Below are 17,962 nucleotides of genomic sequence, written 5' to 3'. Positions count from 1 at the left end.
CTAGCTAGCTAAGTGTGAATAACATTATATAAAATCCACATGAGCTGGTTTGTAACAATGCTCAACATGGTAGAAGTTACTGAACTCGCCTTGCACTCGTTCCTGCAGGTTCAGTGTCCTTAGTCTGGCAACCCGAGTGAGCTTCGCGTCTGTGGAGGGGTGGGTGGGGATAACAATACTGTCTTGTGTTTTGAAACTGGACTGCTTTAGCCATTTTACACACTCGCTCTCATTTCCAACTGATTGCTTCTTTATTTTTCATTTTGGCTGATAGTAATCTAGGTAAATGTTTGATTCAATATTTCAACATTTATATCTAATAAATGCAGTTTTCAGGCCCATTACTTGTAACACCTTACACATACATGTTATTAAATCCGGTTCTGGTTCAGTTTCTATTTTTAAGATGCAATGTTTTACATATAATGATGATTATGATGAATGGTGGTGTGATTTGAAAGTCAAATGTGGGAACTTATGGTAAAACATGACCGGCTAAAGCTTTTATTGTTATTGTCTGAGGCTGTACCTCTGAAAACCACATCCTTAAGTTGCATGAAAACAGGATACCAAAGACTTATCAATTTATCTACCTACATGGTAAGCAGATGCATGAGAAAGTCTCAGGCCACTCAGGCACTTCCTTTTGTCTTTCCTTTCTGACTTTTTATTATGTTTTAATGGAATTTAATTATTTTCCTTTTATTAAAAAATGATTCCACATGTACATATGTTGCTGTTATATCATGAAGAAATAATTACTGAAGGTACACATTTAAGACAATTGAGCTCTCATGGCAAAATAATAAGAGTCCTCAAAACACACACACACACAGACAGACAGACACGCACACACACACTTTATGCTTCATCACCAGACAAAGGCTGTTCTTTCTCGGAGCATGCGTGCCCCAAACCGGATCCACTCTCTTTGGTGGATCCACAGCTCCTGGGTAGTGTCCAGACACGCCAACACTGCTCCACCTTTCCATGCTGTCAGACGAGGGTCCATATCCTGCAAGCGGCATTACGGTTAATTTGTGCTGTACTGCTGCACCATTCTTCAGCTGTTCTTTGATATGCTGTTGTCCTTATCGTAACAAACTACGGAGCCCTGGAGGGGTCAATAGCCCCCCAAAAAATTTAAAGAGCAAATTCTCGGGGTGTAGTTATCTGTACTTTTGTTTTTTAAACTTTACCCACGGATTAATGAACTTTACCCTTAGTTTAGCAAAACTGGACTGATTTGTAAGTCAGTAAATTGTATTTGAGTACAGTCCTCATTTCAGGATATGGTGGCCAGTTGCCCCTAGCTTCCACAGCATTAGGGCTGTGTTCAATACCGATACCCAAATTATACTTTTTCTATATCTTTTCCTAAATTGTAATGAAAAAAATACACACAAAAATATATATTATTACATAAGATTTTGATCTTTAACTTTTTTTTGACTCCTCCAGAGTAACGTAACACACTGTTCGTCAAGCTTTTTTTTTTTTAGGTTTTTCTTTTATAATTTTCTTTATTCCATTATTCCAAAATTATTTTTTATTACATTGTCATATAGAGTTACCTTCAAGATATGTAATGAATAATCCAACACTGAGGGCCCCATCATACACCCTGTACAAGGTGCATCATAATGCTTATTGCTATCTTACATCCCTCCATCAGTCTATTTTAAATTTCTGGTGTGTTGAATTAGTATGTTACGATAGCAAACACACACTTACACATCCTAAATCAGGCTGCACTGTAGAGACGGTTCACCCATAGTTCACTAAAGTAGGGCCCTATGTCTTTAACAAGTAAAAGTAAAATAAAAGCACTCAATATTGTTTGTTGGCTATAAAATATAAAAAAATCTAATAAACTAATGAAAATGATATAAACATATTTTATGACTGACAGTAGAGACGTTTAGGTGGTATAATATTCAAATGATATAGGACATTCTAGATTTGTTAGAATTGTAAATAATCATATTAAAATGTATACGTGTACATATTTGATGTGTGTTATCAAAAGAAATGCAAATACCTTCGGCCGTGTGATGACCTCCACGTTCTCCACCAGACGACGGAATGATGGGGGCATCTTGTTAAGAATGCGATGCTGAAGGAACTCCTGTGCCCCATGAAAGAGGAGTCCACCACCCACTACCAGAATAGAGCTGTACATCTTCCTTTTAGTCTCATCCGATGCTGTCAAAAACATCAATAAAATAAAAGCTTAGTGAGCAAGAGTTGCTTTCATGCATTCCACTTTCTAAACATGATTTACAGGAAGAAGAGTCAGTATTTTATTATGAAAGGTCCACCAATCTGAAAATTAATTATAGACCTGGAGTTGTATTCATGTTCCTACTGTAGCATCAATGTTCATAACCAAACAATAATATGGTAAAAAAAAAAAAATTGAACAGTAAAAAAAAATACAGCAAAAATGTCAAATCACAGTATGACACCGTTTTGACAGACAGATCAAATGCAGTGTTATATGGGATTATAAAAACTGCCATCAACAAATCTTAACAAATGACATACAATTTAATTATTGTTTTAAATAGATTTTTAAAAAATTCTACAATCGATAATAGGGGTGTGCCATATCGTATCGTATGCAATAATATCGTTAACATTTTTTAATATGGTGAACGATATTATACCCTGAAATATCGTGCCATATCACCCACCCCTAATTATTACACCAGAGTATTACTTTTTTGCTGTTTTCACACTGTTCTCATTTCCTATTATATATCTACAAGAGACATATTATATCTGTCCAGTATCATTTATTTTACTTCCATCCTGGATATATGGAGATATTTGAAATGCATTATTGTTAGTATAATGACATTCTGGATCACTGACTTCTGTTACAAATCTAATTAAAAAATTCTTGTATTTTTTAATATCTCAGTTAGGGGTGTGCCATATCATATTGTATACAATAATAAAATTTAATTTTCATTTTGTGTGAGGAGTGTATGCTTGAAATATTTTTTTTAATTTAATGTTTTGTCATGTTTCCAAGAACATCGTGATCGTGAAAATACCATAAAATATTGTAATATTTTTTAAGGGCCATATCGCCCACCCCAAAACGATATTTATAACAATAATAATATAAATGTATGAAAATACTATGCGTGTAACACAGATATAGGAATGAATGAATATATATATATACACTGCTCAAAAAAATAAAGGGAACACTCAAATAACACAATATAACTCCAAGTAAATCAAACTTCTGTGAAATTAAACTGTCCACTTAGGAAGCAACACTGATTGACAATCAATTTCACCTGCTGTTGTGCAAATGGAATAGACAACAGGTGGAAATTATTGGCAATTAGCAAGACACACTGAATAAAGGAGTGGTTCTGCAGGTGGGGACCACAGACCACTTCTCAGAACCTATGCTGTCTGGCTGATGTTTTGGTCAGTTTTGAATGTTGGTGGTGCTTTCACACTCGTGGTAGCATGAGACGGACTCTACAACCCACACAAGTGGCTCAAGTAGTGAAGCTCATCCAGGATGGCACATCAATGTGAGCTGTGGCAAGAAGGTTTGCTGTGTCTGTCAGCGTAGTGTCCAGAGGCTGGAGGCGCTACCAGGGGACAGGCCAGTACACCAGGAGACGTGGAGGAGGCCGTAGGAGGGCAACAACCCAGCAGCAGGAACGCTACCTCCGCCTTTGTGCAAGAAGGAACAGGAGGAGCACTGCCAGAGCCCTGCAAAATGACCTCCAGCAGGCCACAAATGTGCATGTGTCTGCACAAACGGTTAGAAACCGACTCCATGAGGATGGTATGAGGGCCCGACGTCCACAGATGGGGGTTGTGCTCACAGCCCAACACCGTGCAGGACGCTTGGCATTTGCCAGAGAACACCAGGATTGGCAAATACGCCACTGGCGCCTTGTGCTCTTCACAGATGAAAGCTGGTTCATACTGAGCACATGACAGACGTGACAGAGTCTGGAGACGCCGTGGAGAGCGGTCTGCTGCCTGCAACATCCTTCAGCATGACCGGTTTTGCAGTGGGTCAGTAATGGTGTGGGGTGGCATTTCTTTGGAGGGCCGCACAGTCCTCCATGTGCTCACCAGAGGTAGCCTGACTGCCATTAGGTACCAAGATGAGATCCTCAGACCCCTTGTGAGACCATATGCTGGTGCGGTTGGCCCTGGGTTCCTCCTAATGCAGGACAATGCTAGACCTCATGTGGCTGGAGTGTGTCAGCAGTTCCTGCAAGATGAAGGCATTGAAGCTATGGACTGGCCCGCCCGTTCCCCAGACCTGAATCCGATTGAGCACATCTGGGACATCATGTCTCGCTCCATCCACCAACGTCACGTTGCACCACAGACTGTCCAGGAGTTGGCGGATGCTTTAGTCCAGGTCTGGGAGGAGATCCCTCAGGAGACCATCCGCCACCTCATCAGGAGCATGCCCAGGCGTTGTAGGGAGGTCATACAGGCACGTGTAGGCCACACACAATACTGAGCCTCATTTTGACTTGTTTTAAGGACATTACATTAAAGTTGGATCAGCCTGTAGTGTGTTTTTTCACTTTAATTTTGTGTGTGGCTCCAAATCCAGGCCTCCATTGGTTAATAAATTTTATTTCCATTGATGATTTTTGTGTGATTTTGTTGTCAGCACATTCAACTTTGTACAGAACAAAGTATTCAATGAGAATATTTCATTCATTCAGATCTAGGATGTGTTATTTGAGTGTTCCCTTTATTTTTTTGAGCAGTGTATATATATATATATATATATATATATATATATATATATCTCAAGAATTGCCCCTCTGGGATCAATAAAGTATGTATCTATCTATATATATATATATATATATATATATATATATATATATATATATATATATATATATATATGAATATTTTTTTTTTTCTTCATACTAAATCAATCATGTTAGTGAGACCCAATACAAATATATCGGTCACTACAGACTTCTTGATAATTCAATAAATGGAAAGCAAAATTTCTATTTCTAATTCATGAGATTTGTTATTCATTTCACCACAACCGGATTGGTAAGCAACAGCAATAATAGCAACAGTTTGTTCTGTTTGTTTAGCTGTTAAAATATCAATTTACAGCACCTTTAAACAGGTCCGCTGTGATTTAATTATAAACAATACTGAGCATATTGTAAAAATACTTTCAACATGCATCACAATAATGATAAAATATATACAAATTGCTACTCGTACCATGTAACAGCCTCATATGAGCACTGCAGCAGCACATGCAGGGCTCCAGACTGAGATTAAAATGATCTTTTGTGAGTTATATAATTAGTAGTAGTTTTTTTCCAATAAAAAATTGGTACAATAATTATTATTTTAAATACAAAAAAAGCAAAAGCAGTTTATAACAAACTCTCTTTGCCATAACTTTACCTTGATACAGTGATTTGTGATATCCAAATATACATATTCTCTCATTTCATTGTTTGCCTTAAAGACTGGAACTGGCAATCCTGAACGTGTGGAAAACATATCATTTTAGCCCCAAAAGCAGGCTAAGCAGGTAGGGGTGTACCATAAGCACACCTTCTGCAGTGAAGACTCAGCATTATTGTTTGGCACTTAGGAAAAATTATTGGCGCCCAAATTGATTATTTCAGGAGCCACTGGCTCCTTAAACATTTTTTTCTATTTATTAAACTGTACTGGGACATCCCTGATAAAACCCCCAAATAATTCTAAAACAAAACAGAAGATGCTGCTTTTACCACAACAGTCGATGCTGTGCAGAATGGCCTTATCCAGCCCCAGGGCTTTGCCCTCAAACTGGGTCATAGCTGACTTTCTGGACAACAGGACGGACGGGGTCTCTTCTGGGTCTGTTCCTCCCACTAGACAGTCACTTTGGGAATGGCCGAGGTCCTCCTGACCATGATTCCCCCTTTCCATCTGGTCACCTCCCTGACTGCTGGACTCCCCCTCAAAGCCAGGGGGCTTAGAGAAGCCTTTCCTCTCCATGGCTTTGGATGACTGAGGGAAGAACATTTATATAAAAATAAAAATATATACACACACACACACAGCATATTTACACTATATATACACACAGCATGGATGAGAATCCCATTTACAAATTGAGAATCTTCAGATGGATCTTTCAGGAATACTCAATATTTTGCTGCATGCATTTTACCCGTTACACTTACAAGCATTCCAGGGCCTGCAGCAGAAAAGCAATTTCACATCATGATACTGCCACCACCATGTTTCACTGTGAAGATGGTATGTTTGTAATGTGTAAGTGTAGTGATCTCCATTTCACTAACTGTAATATAACAATTGGCTAGACCACTGTTGCTATAGGTCAGTCACTTTATTGCAGTGTTTTTATTTAACGTTACTTTATAAAATTAATAAAATAAAACATTTTGTTTTACTTTACCACATAGACCACTTTTTACCAAATTACCAAATTGAAAACCTCTGGAATATAATCAAGAGGAAGATGGATGATCACAAGCCATCAAACCAAGCTGAACTGCTTGAATTTTTGCACCAGGAGTGAGTAGCATAAACTTATCCAAAATCAGTGTGTAAGACTGGTGGAGGAGAACATGATGCCAAGATGCATGAAAAAATATGAACTTGTGTTCTTTGTATTTTTTAAGGCCTGAAAGCTCTGCATCTTTTTTGTTATTTCAGACATTAAAACTCATTATACCTATTCTTATGTTTCTTAACTTTTATATTGTTATCTATTTAAGACTGTTGGAGGAACTGCACAGTAAGAATTGAATTGTTTCTGCTGTGCATATGACAATAAAACACTTGAATATGGTATAGGCACTGCAATAACTAGGAGTATTAGACTTTTAATTGATTAACAGAATAATCTAACCATAATGCCAGCTAATCAAATGTGAGGAATTTGGTGTACTTGGTCTTGTTTGCTCTGAGTGCTCAGTAGGTAGTGCTCATCATGAGGATCTTCAGGGTCTCCTGGGGAGCGGTGCTGCAGAGTGGTCATCTTCTGGCCCACAATCCCAAAAGCAGCTGGGTAAAACAGAGCCATGGGGGCCTGACGAGAGACGAAGGATTAAAGAAAGTCTCAGACTCATACTTTACTGAATACGACAGAAAGAACCTGATGCAACCTGATGTCAGAAATAACACTTATTTTCTTCCCATTAGTCATAGTAGGAGTAATAACGTAAGTCAATGCTGCTACCAGTTTAATGTAAATCATTTTGCATTTGGAGTTTCATAAAAGGAAGTTTTATGTACACAGAATTCATTAAATGTAAATTTGCATTTTCACTTTTAATGAATATTAACTTCCCAAAGATGGGAAGTCAAGGTAACAGCTAAAATTATTAGATCTAAACCTTTTAAATTATACTGATGATTAATTTTACCGTATTATTTTTTAATAGTTGGTGACCATTGTATCATATATATTACACCAGGAAATGTGATTACAGATGTCGCAATCATTTTTGTACCAGATTCCGAGTCACTTGATTTTGAATATCTGCTGAAACGGAGTCCCCCTCCGATACTTTGGCAACACAGTTAAACAAACAAACAAAAAAAAACACGTTCCAGTTGTACCTTAAGGTTTTTTTTTTTTTTTATAATTATTGAAACAGTATGAAAAATGCTAGCTGTTATCACAAAATAAACAAGTACTAAATAGCCATATAACTTCTGTTTAAATATGCATCTTTTCTTAAATAAACAAGCTAAAAATGTCACAAAACAATTCTGTGATTAATTATAATTAAGATCATGATTCTTTTTTAATGCTGGTATTTCTCTGTATATTTTGGGAGGGAGACAGTAATAATAGTGCAGTTTGGTTTACTTGGCCTTAAGACCAGCCTTTTTACGGTATTATATCAGGGTGATTTTACTGTATTATAATATCTAAGGAAAGTTTTGAGGCTCTAATGTGTTTAAAAACAAGATAAAAAAAAGAATGCCTGAGTGCAGCAGAGTCTATAGTGTAACAAGAGTAGAGTAACAACGCAATGTTACATTTTTGATAAATTAGTGAACTAGTGACCCTATTCCCATCCTTTGAAGATTGATTATGTAAATGGCCCTGATTTCTGATCACATGATCAGATGAGGGACATCCTTTAATGTAATGTAATGTACTTAAGTCCTATTGAGTCTAGTTATAGCCCAAACAGTTGAGAGGGAGTGTGTACCTGTAGCTTCTCATCACCAATCCGTAACTGATATAGGAGCACAGGGGATTCTGGGAAACGGGTACGAAACTCATGGTCTTGCAGTCCACAAATGTCCTGCGGAAAAAAAGAAAAAAATTAGGACTTAAAAACCCTTTAAAGCAAGTGATTCATCAGAATATGGCCTGCAGGCATTTTTGTACCTGGTCCAGATGACAAAAGGTCTCTTTAAGCTGCTGCAGTAAAATGCAGTCCACTCGATTCGTCAGTTGGCAGTCTCTGTAAGGAAACCCTGCTCTCTGCATCAGCCAAAAAAAACACAGCGTCACATCAGAGCCTCCATACGCAAGACACAGTCTGTAGAGAACACAGCACACATATGTACTTAGAGGTGGGTAATAAGTGTTTTTTTTTTGATTGATTTTTGCTGACAATTTACTGACTCAAGGTACATAATCATCAGTAACATCACAATCTTTATTACAACACTGTTATTCTATTTATTTTAGATTTACATAATCATCAAAGTTTATTTAAAGAAAACTCAGTGGGGAACAAGTCATTGTGATACTATTGTTACTCGTTCCAAATAAATACGAAGAGATATTACGCCTTGTCATTAATAGCATTATAGCATTAACCCTTTCAGACCCTGCATTCATTACAATGGACAGCATGTGTTTTCTTTTTTTTATGTTTTTTGCACATAACGCTAATTCATGGTTCTTGCACCATTTTAAAAGTCAAATGTAATGCTTTTTAAGACCTTTTTAAGACCTCAAAAATATTATTTAAGACCCAAAATTGTAGTCATAATATATTTGGTAGAAAATAATTTATTGTATTGGAAATCAAAATGTACCTTTTCCCACTTATTATTTTCATTTTTTAGTAAGTTAGCATTTTAGCCAGCTCCCCGCTGACCTTAGTTCCCTCCCCGGTAATGTTAGCTAGCTCTCCACTAACCTTTTCCTTAACCTACTCTGTCCATTAGAGGTGTGCCAAAAAATCGATTCACATAAGAATCTTGATTCTCATTTACTACGATTCAGAATCGATTTAAAATGTCCCAAAATCGATTCTGAGGGGCGGGTTTTAGACTGATTTTGGGCTGGGTATTTTTGTTGGACCTGGCAACCCTGGGGATAGCGCTTGTCCTTTCAAACGGAGATCTTCCAGACACACACAGAGCGTAGGTGTTTGAGAATCACCGGTAAGATGGCAGAACAAGCACTATATTACATTAGATTAACGTGTAGTTTCAATGTTTTATGGCAGAATGCTTCATAACAAGCATAAAAAAGATCGCTAGTAGTTAGTTTCAGTAACTGTTAGCTAGCTAACTAGCTAACTTTCCAGTTCCACCTTAAATAACGCTACAGGTGGCAGCGGGCTGCAGCATTTAAGGCGGAACGGAAAAATACAATAAGCTAATCAGAGCTAATTTCAGCTCCTCATCACAGAGGAATTAAGGAATGGACCATATGAATTAATTTCTCCACCTCCTGCCCCCTTTCTGAAGAAATACAACGACCTTAAATTAACTAGTTAATCAGCAGCTGCTCCTGAACTTTAGCGCTCCACTGCTATCATCACATCAGCCCAGCAGCGTCACCTACACACCACCGCTAGTAGCCTGGTAATAAAGCAGTGTTATTTATTATTTATTTATTGTTCATTAACGTCATTGTGATATCCCAGTGATTCCTCTGTCACTGAGGACCCACATTCCTGCACATTTTATTGTTTTTGTAACACATTACCTGCTCCAGGACCAGTGTATATTATGGAGGGTTTTTTTTCAATAAGATTCATAAGCCAGAAGCAGAAATTTTTATAATTCAAATCGTTTTGAATCAAAAATCGATTTTGAATCGAATCGTGGCCCCCAAAATCGGAATCGAATCGAATCGTGAGATAGTAAACGATTCCCACCCCTACTGTCCATCAGATTAGAACATTGAGCAGTCAATGATAAATGTAAGGCCACTGCCTCAAAAAAAAAAAAAAAAAAAACAGCAACTCAGACATTAGGGCATGGCAGCACTAGTTAGAGTCAACGAGGCAAAGTAAGAGCTAATTTTTACGAATTGTATTAATCTTGAACACTTTTATCATGTTAATGTTACTGTTTATGACTGATATGTGAAGTAAAAAGGTCAATATCAAATCTAAAATTAAAATGTTCAACACAGGCATCCAGTTAGATTTCATTTTTATACAAATTTCTCTGAAGACTGTTAAGAGTCTTCTTTTGTTTGCATTGCAGACAGAAAATACTTGTAAAATACACTGTAACAATAGATGCAGGTGAGCTAGCTACTAGATAATGAAGTTAACTCTTACAAAATATTATACATGATAATCATAATTAATATGGGCAGATAGTTTAACCCTAATGAAAAAGTTGCTTTAACCTGCGCTAGATGTCAGATTAAGTTGCAAAATAATGATATCCAGATCCTACAAAGCAAAAGTGCGTGTTTTACTCCCCCTTACTTACCTGGAGTTACGGTGAGACACGCCGTCTTCCACACAGCACACACTGGTCTTCTGATCCCCCACGTCTATCACACACGCGCTACTCAGACCACTGCCGAATGCAGCACACACAGACTCCTGGTGTACCACGATCGCTAATCACAAAAAAATACAGTGTAAAAAAAATATATACATTTTTATTCCAAAAGCTACTGTAAATTAGACATTTACATCAGTATAGTTTTAAATATTTTCTAAATATTAACTCTTATAGGGATTTATAGGGATGCATATATAGAGAACATTTATCAAATTGAATTAATGCAGCTGATTAACTGGAATTATTTAGCAACAAAACAAAAGACTGCGTGTGGTTTCACTAAATAAGTGGGAAAATGTGGAAGTGTTCAATTAATATAAAGAAAAAGAAATTATAAAAAAACATTTAGGCTACCTAATTTATGTAATGGTGGAAAACTGGAAAGCGGTGCAATTATATATTATATTATATTATATTATATTATATTATATTATATTATATTATAACTGAGTTCACTGAAAATATGGAAAGTACATCATCTAAATTCCAAAGGTAATTGTCAATTATTTAAAATATATATATAATAAACATAAATATAAAGAAAAAGAAATTATAAAAAAACATTTAGGCTACTTAATTTATGTAATGGTGGAAAACTGTAAAGAGGTGCGATTATATTATATTATATTATATTATATTATATTATATTATATTATATGTTTATCATTACTGAATTCACTGAAAATATGGAGAGTATATAATTTAAATTCCAAAGGAAAATTTCAATAATTTTAAACATTTCTGCATATTTAAAACCACCATTTGTTCTTTATAGGTTATAGGAATCATGTATATTAAATGTTGAATACTAGATTATATATAACACTAAATAATGAACAACGATTCCTGTTGTCTGAGACAATATTCTACAAAATTTCTGCAAATTGTAACATTTATTTTATATAAGACTAAAGTGAATTTTTTACTGGTTACATACATAAACATATACACACATACATATATACACACACACACAATTTTCCCATATTATATTATATATATATATATATATATATATATATATATATATATATATATATATATATATATATAAAATAAAAAAAACAAAAACAAAAAAAAAAAAAACATTACTGTGCCTCTCCAAACTAAAATGTCAGTAACCGTGCGAGAACTGCCACCCAAGTAGCAGTTCTTGGCGAGGTTAGCACTGACAGCGGAAACAATCCTGGAAAAACAAATCAAAGAGATATAAAAGTGAACACTTTATGTAAATATCTCAAAAAGTGTTTAATTTAGTCTGTTTTATAAGAATTACATATGTAGGAATGTCCACAACATTTCAGTGTCAACAAAGGTAGGCTTATAGGTTATCAGGAAGATTATCAGATTCTAATATTCATACTAAACTAGTGGTTCACAGGTGGTTATTTTAGATTTGTTGTAAACCTGTCTTAAAATGTAAGGAATACTAAACCTCGGTTGGGCTGGTGGGACAGTGTAAAGTGGCCAGCGAATAATTTTCCTTATTTTTTTTTTTAATCCAAACTTGACAGGTATGAAACACACACACACACATCATAACTTATATCGCTACAGTGTCCACTGTGGTGTTTCTTAGTATGAGCCTCTTACCGGAGAAGCCCATCTTAACGAGGAGCATGTTCACAACTTCTTTCACATGCTGTCGATTATAGATGTCTGGAATCAAAAGTATGCACCTGTAATACTGAAAACAAGCAGAACAACAATATGTAAACAATTCCCTTCTTTTTCATTTCTTCACATTTATTATGACAAACTGTAATTCAAATAATACAGGTCTGAGAACATACCTTAAGGTCTTTGAGTGGAATTTCTAAAAGCTTCTGGATGGCATGGGACCAGATAGTCTCCAAGTCAGCTAGTACAGCAGTTAGCGAGCCCCCGGGCCCACTGTGGACATTCAGCTGACCCCAGCAAATAGGCCAGTGAATACTGTAGCAGTCTGTAGGGTTCACATATAAAGCCTGGATGTATATAAATATGAAAAAGAGAGATAAAGAATGACAGGAACAAATGAGTTAGGAAAGTGGTAAATTTAGCTCCTGTAAATTTTTTTGTAAATATATTACTGGATAATCAGTTGTTCATGAGCAATGTGTATTGAAAAACAATACACAAGAATTTATATTCACTAAATTAATAAATGAATTGTACACAAACCTCCTTAAAATACGATTGAAAAGCTCAACTATTCAACAATTGTAGTCCACTGTATGGAGCTGTTTAAATGTTTAAAAGCAAATCACAATGCACAGGATTACAATAGCAGCATGGTATTCATGCCAAAACGAAATGTCAATCACTGTCCAAACAGAACCCACTACTGAAATTGGGTCTTTGCAAAAGGATATAAGAGGAAATAACTCTAACTCTATTAATAAAGGCTGCCACAGTTACAGATGAATTTGAGTGGAATTTCTATAAGCTTCTGGATGGCATGGGACCAGACAGTATCCATGGCAGCTAGTTCAGCAGTTAGCGAGCCCACTCTGCACATTCTGTTAACACCAGCAGCATATAGGCCAGTGAATACCGTAGCAGTAGTACTGTAACTTTCCTGTCATACACACAGCTCTGGAAAAAAATAAGAGACACTTAAAAATGATGAGTTTTTTTTTTTTTTTTTTTACCAAATTGAAAACCCCTGGAATATAATCAAGAGGAAGATGGATGATCACAAGCCATCAAACCAAGCTGAACTGATTGAATTTTTGCACCAGGAGTGGCATAAAGTTATCCAAAAGCAGTGTGTAAGACTGATGGAGGAGAACATGCCAACTGTGAAAACTGTGATTAAAAAAAACAGGTTTTTATCACCAAATGTTGATTTCTTAACTCTTAAAACTTTATGAATATGAACTTGTTTTCTTTGCATTAATTGAGGTCTGAAAGCTCTGCATCTCTTTTGTTATTTTAGCCATTTCTCATTTTCTGCAAATAAATGCTCTAAATGACAATATTTTTATTTAAAATTTGGGAGAAATGTTGTCTGAAGTTTATAGAATAAAACAACAACGTTCATTTTATTCAAACATATACCTTTAAAAAGCAAAACCAGAGAAAGTGATTCAGAAACTGAAGTGGTCTCTTAATTTTTTTTCATGGGTGTATAACAGCTCTGTTTATAAGCAATATGCAACCTTGACAGTAAAACAACATAAAGAAGCAAGAAGAAAGAAACTGAAAATGTTCTGCATACATTCAAATTATGGGCCTAAAACATTTTACCTCATCTCCAACCAAGTACTCTGGCTGATGGGCTGTATTTGTCCATTTTAGTCTTGAGTTTGAATCCAAAACTGCTGGGCGAATCTGTCTGTTGTAAACTCGAGCCTGTCAACACACGAAACCACACTCACCATTAGCAATGCACGGTTTCAAACATCTCATCTAAAGAGCATCTGTGGACAGAACTTACTTGTTCAGCGGAGACTGGAGTTCTTCTGGCTCCATTGGACATCTTTTTCGACCAGATCGCCTGGTCCACCATTTTAAGGCCATTCTGTCTTTGCTCAGCACTTTCTGGCCTCTAGAGGAGAGTGAGGGAAAGTGGATAGAGCTTATTAAATGGTTGTTATACTTGGAGACATGCAGACAACTAAAAACAGATGAATGCATAAAATAAAATAAGTCAAAACCAAAGGGGTATTCACATTAATTAGATCTAATTACAATTCTTTACAAACACATCTAAATACACACATTTTACTAAATCTGATTTAATTGTTTTAGTAAATGAGTTAGATCTTATTGCATATACAAACATAGTTTAAACAGATGTAGCATGTTTACAACAAGCTTTCTTGCACTATTACTACAGTGGTGTCAATTGATTAAAAAATGTTTAAAAATCATGACAAAATTCTGTGATTAATTGTTATTAATCGCACTTGTTTTTATGAAGACACAAGCTTATATAGAGGATATTTAAAAGTAATAAAAGAATGAATGTAAGTAATGTAAACGCAATTATATTTATATTAGTGGTGTCAATTAAAAAAACTAGTATATACTTGTATTTTTGAGCGGAGAAAAAAAATCTACGTAGGGCACTGGAATAAAGAATGCAATAAAAATTGGATTTGTAAGGATTTCTGAATTAGTACTTAATTTGCTGAGTATAAAAATCTCAGGATGGGGGATGGGGGATGACCATTTAAATAGCCTGGGGAAAATACGTGACAGCCAGTATTCAGTATTGTCTACACTGTCCCTTTAAAAGACTCTCACGGTAAGTGTGCAGGCACGTGTGTAGCTACGCTAAGAGCGTAGAGAGAGAGTGTGTATTGTGCTAAATCAGTGAGTGTGTGTTAGTGCTGCATGTTCATGTATGAACTAATAAATAAGCAAGTGGAATACTGCCCCCAAAGCTCACTATCCGTCAGAGAGACAGTGGGAGAGAGGGAGAGACAAACAAAGCTCTCTATCCGGATCTGAGCAGGAAGTCTGAACCGGAGCGTTACAGCTGGACACTGTGTGGGAGCGTTTAAGTCGTTTAAAGGGGGAGTGGGGGTAGGGCAGATTAACTTGGTGCTATAATTAACTTGCATTAAAGAAATTTGTGTTCCTGATTCCAAATTAACAGCGTGCGTTAACGCTTTAAATTTGACAGCCCTGATTTTAAAGCATTTTAAAGCAGCTTGAGAATGTATTTGTTATTCCTTCTGTGTTATATTGGGTTAGAAAGAAAACCAAAGTATATCATCATTGTCCACTTAAAAACAGGTCTCTCCAAAACAGCAACTTCACAGGAGAGAAAAAAACCTTTTTAAACTTCAATGGTGGTCAATGTAAAGAGTTTTTCATTTTAGCTAATTGTTACACAGAGTAAGGGTGTAATAAACTAAAAATCTACAAAAAGGGAGATACTCGTGTTTCCACAGAGAAACCTGACCTGAGATTAATCAACTAACTTAGGATAGCCTTTTGAATAAAAGCCCACAGATCAGACCAGTAGCCAATACCAAACTAAAACATAAAACTCACGTTTAGTCCTTCTCTTAAGAGACGAGAATCCTCATAGCGGGACTGAGAGGGTAACTTGTGTCTTCGGGCGATGACATGTGGAACAGTAACTGGTAGAGTATCTGTAGCTCTGCCAATGCGGAGAGTCTGGGATCCAGGGTGGAGAACCACAACAAAGTTGGTTTGAATTTGCTGTCAAAGAGACAAAGAGAGAGGGAGGGAGGGAGGGAGAGAGAGAGGGGAAGGGGGTAATATGGCATTAGTGGGTGTGAGTAAACTAACATTTACTAGAACAGAGAAACAGAGTTTGATTTATGGAGGAAAATACTCAGGAAGGAGTAACACTCATTTTTGCAGGTTGTAAGGAGCAGTAAAGCCACTTCACTCAAGTACAGCTTTATAAAGGAGTTTTAGTGAAGTTTTTCTCCAGCACTAGCTCTTTCAACATACAGAGGTAAGTATATCGGACTGTAGTCTGTGTGTTTACCGTGTTAAAACAAGCTACTTGGGACGAACCGCTAGCTGATAGCTCCCTGGCTCACCAGAAAACTCACCACGTCTAGCGCTGCTGCTAAAAGCACCTAAATACTGAAATCCAAGCTTACTGTAAATAAATGGAGGCTCTTTACTCAATCAAACAGTTTTCAGGAGCGAAATCTGTGTAGATTAACATCTAGCATTAGTCTGACCTTAAAAACAAATGTTTTTTTTGTTTGTGTTTTTAGAATTAAAGTTTTGTTTACGTAGGCGCTTTCCCAGTAGAAGAGAAACATTGACACACCCTTGTTCCTTACTATTGTCGCTTAAAGTGGGTCTTATAATCCGGTGCATATTATGTATGAAAATAGACCAGAAAATAGAAAGAAAATAATATGCGCCTATTAATACAGTGAGCCTTATAGTACGTAAAATACAGCAATTACTATAGTACAACAGCCTGCACTGATTCCTTTTCTTTAAATTATACAAAAGACAGCTATCATTGTGGTACTGTTGTTTTATTGTATTACTGCATTATTAAAAAGCTTGGTAACAGGCAACAGGAACACTGCTGTATATTGGTCATTATGTATGGAGAGGAATTAGTACCAAATTGTAGAAAAATGTAAAAATGTAAATACAATCCACAATATGCATTGCTTGTCCTCACTTGAGCTCTTTATTGAAATATAACACACAAGAATTTACATAATTTACATTTTAAAAACCAAATGCTGAATTTGTATCAGAATTGCACACAAACCTTCTTAAAATGCAATATGCTGAACTGCATTGTATTCCACTGTGCTGAGCTGTGAATGTTAAAAAGCAAATCCCAATGCACAGGACTGCATTTCGTCTAGGAGAAGTGTGATATTCGTGCCAAAATGATTTACCATCACTGTCCAATCAGAACCCACTTCTAAAATTGGGGAGGGGATGACAAACCAATAATGAGCTCAGCTTGGGGGGGTGTAAGGGGGGGTGGAGTGGGGGTAAAGGGGAAGTTGTGGGTTCAAGTAACCCGGTTATTTCAGTCTGATGTTCAGAGCCATGATTGCTAGTAGTTGCAGTAGTTATATGGTGTAAACTGAAGAGCAGTAGTTATATGGTGTAAACTGAAGAGCAGTAGTTATATGGCGTAAACTGAAGAGCAGTAGTTATATGGTGTAAACTGAAGAGCAGTAGTTATATGGTGTAAACTGAAGAGCAGTAGTTATGTGGTGTAAACTGAAGAGCAGTAGTTATGTGGTGTAAACTGAAGAGCAGTAGTTATATGGTGTAAACTGAAGAGCAGTAGTTATATGGCGTAAACTGAAGAGCAGTAGTTATACGGTGTAAACTGAAGAGCAGTAACGTTAGTTATACGGTGTAAACTGAAGAGCAGTAGTTATATGGTGTAAACTGAAGAGCAGTAGTTATGTGGTGTAAACTGAAGAGCAGTAGTTATGTGGTGTAAACTGAAGAGCAGTAACTTAGTTGGAAAAAGACTGGATCTCACCTCCTGCAGCGGTTCAGGGATGGCAGGAGGAGCTATGGGTCTCTTTACTCCGCGCTGCTCCTTCTCTTTCTCCTTTTCTCTTTCCTTCTCTTTCTCTTTCTCGGTCTCCTGCTCTCTCTCCGCCTGGGTCATGGTCGGGTCTAAAATCGCTTTATTTACTATAAAACTCCCCAAGAGCTAAATTGCGCTGTAGCTCTTCTTCTACTGTGAGATTGGGATCAGCCGTAA

General features: G+C 36.5%; 1 protein-coding gene across 1 annotated transcript; it reads right to left on the bottom strand.

Moving 5' to 3' along the window:
• Positions 1-232: 232 nt before the first annotated feature.
• On the bottom strand, positions 233-17,962 carry actr8 (actin related protein 8). The gene is made up of 13 exons (XM_007237003.4): positions 17,735-17,962; positions 15,775-15,945; positions 14,207-14,317; positions 14,017-14,121; positions 12,579-12,752; positions 12,379-12,472; positions 10,708-10,840; positions 8,408-8,561; positions 8,226-8,321; positions 6,950-7,090; positions 5,781-6,042; positions 2,042-2,205; positions 233-1,015 (listed from the first exon to the last, which is right to left on the bottom strand). Exons 1-13 carry the CDS (start codon positions 17,864-17,866, stop codon positions 872-874), a joined length of 1,881 nt encoding a protein of 626 aa, XP_007237065.2. The 5' UTR covers positions 17,867-17,962; the 3' UTR covers positions 233-871.

The sequence above is a fragment of the Astyanax mexicanus genome, chromosome 12 (assembly GCF_023375975.1).
Source record: "Astyanax mexicanus isolate ESR-SI-001 chromosome 12, AstMex3_surface, whole genome shotgun sequence".
NCBI lineage: Eukaryota > Metazoa > Chordata > Actinopteri > Characiformes > Acestrorhamphidae > Astyanax > Astyanax mexicanus.
This window is presented reverse-complemented; position numbering and strand designations above follow the sequence as displayed.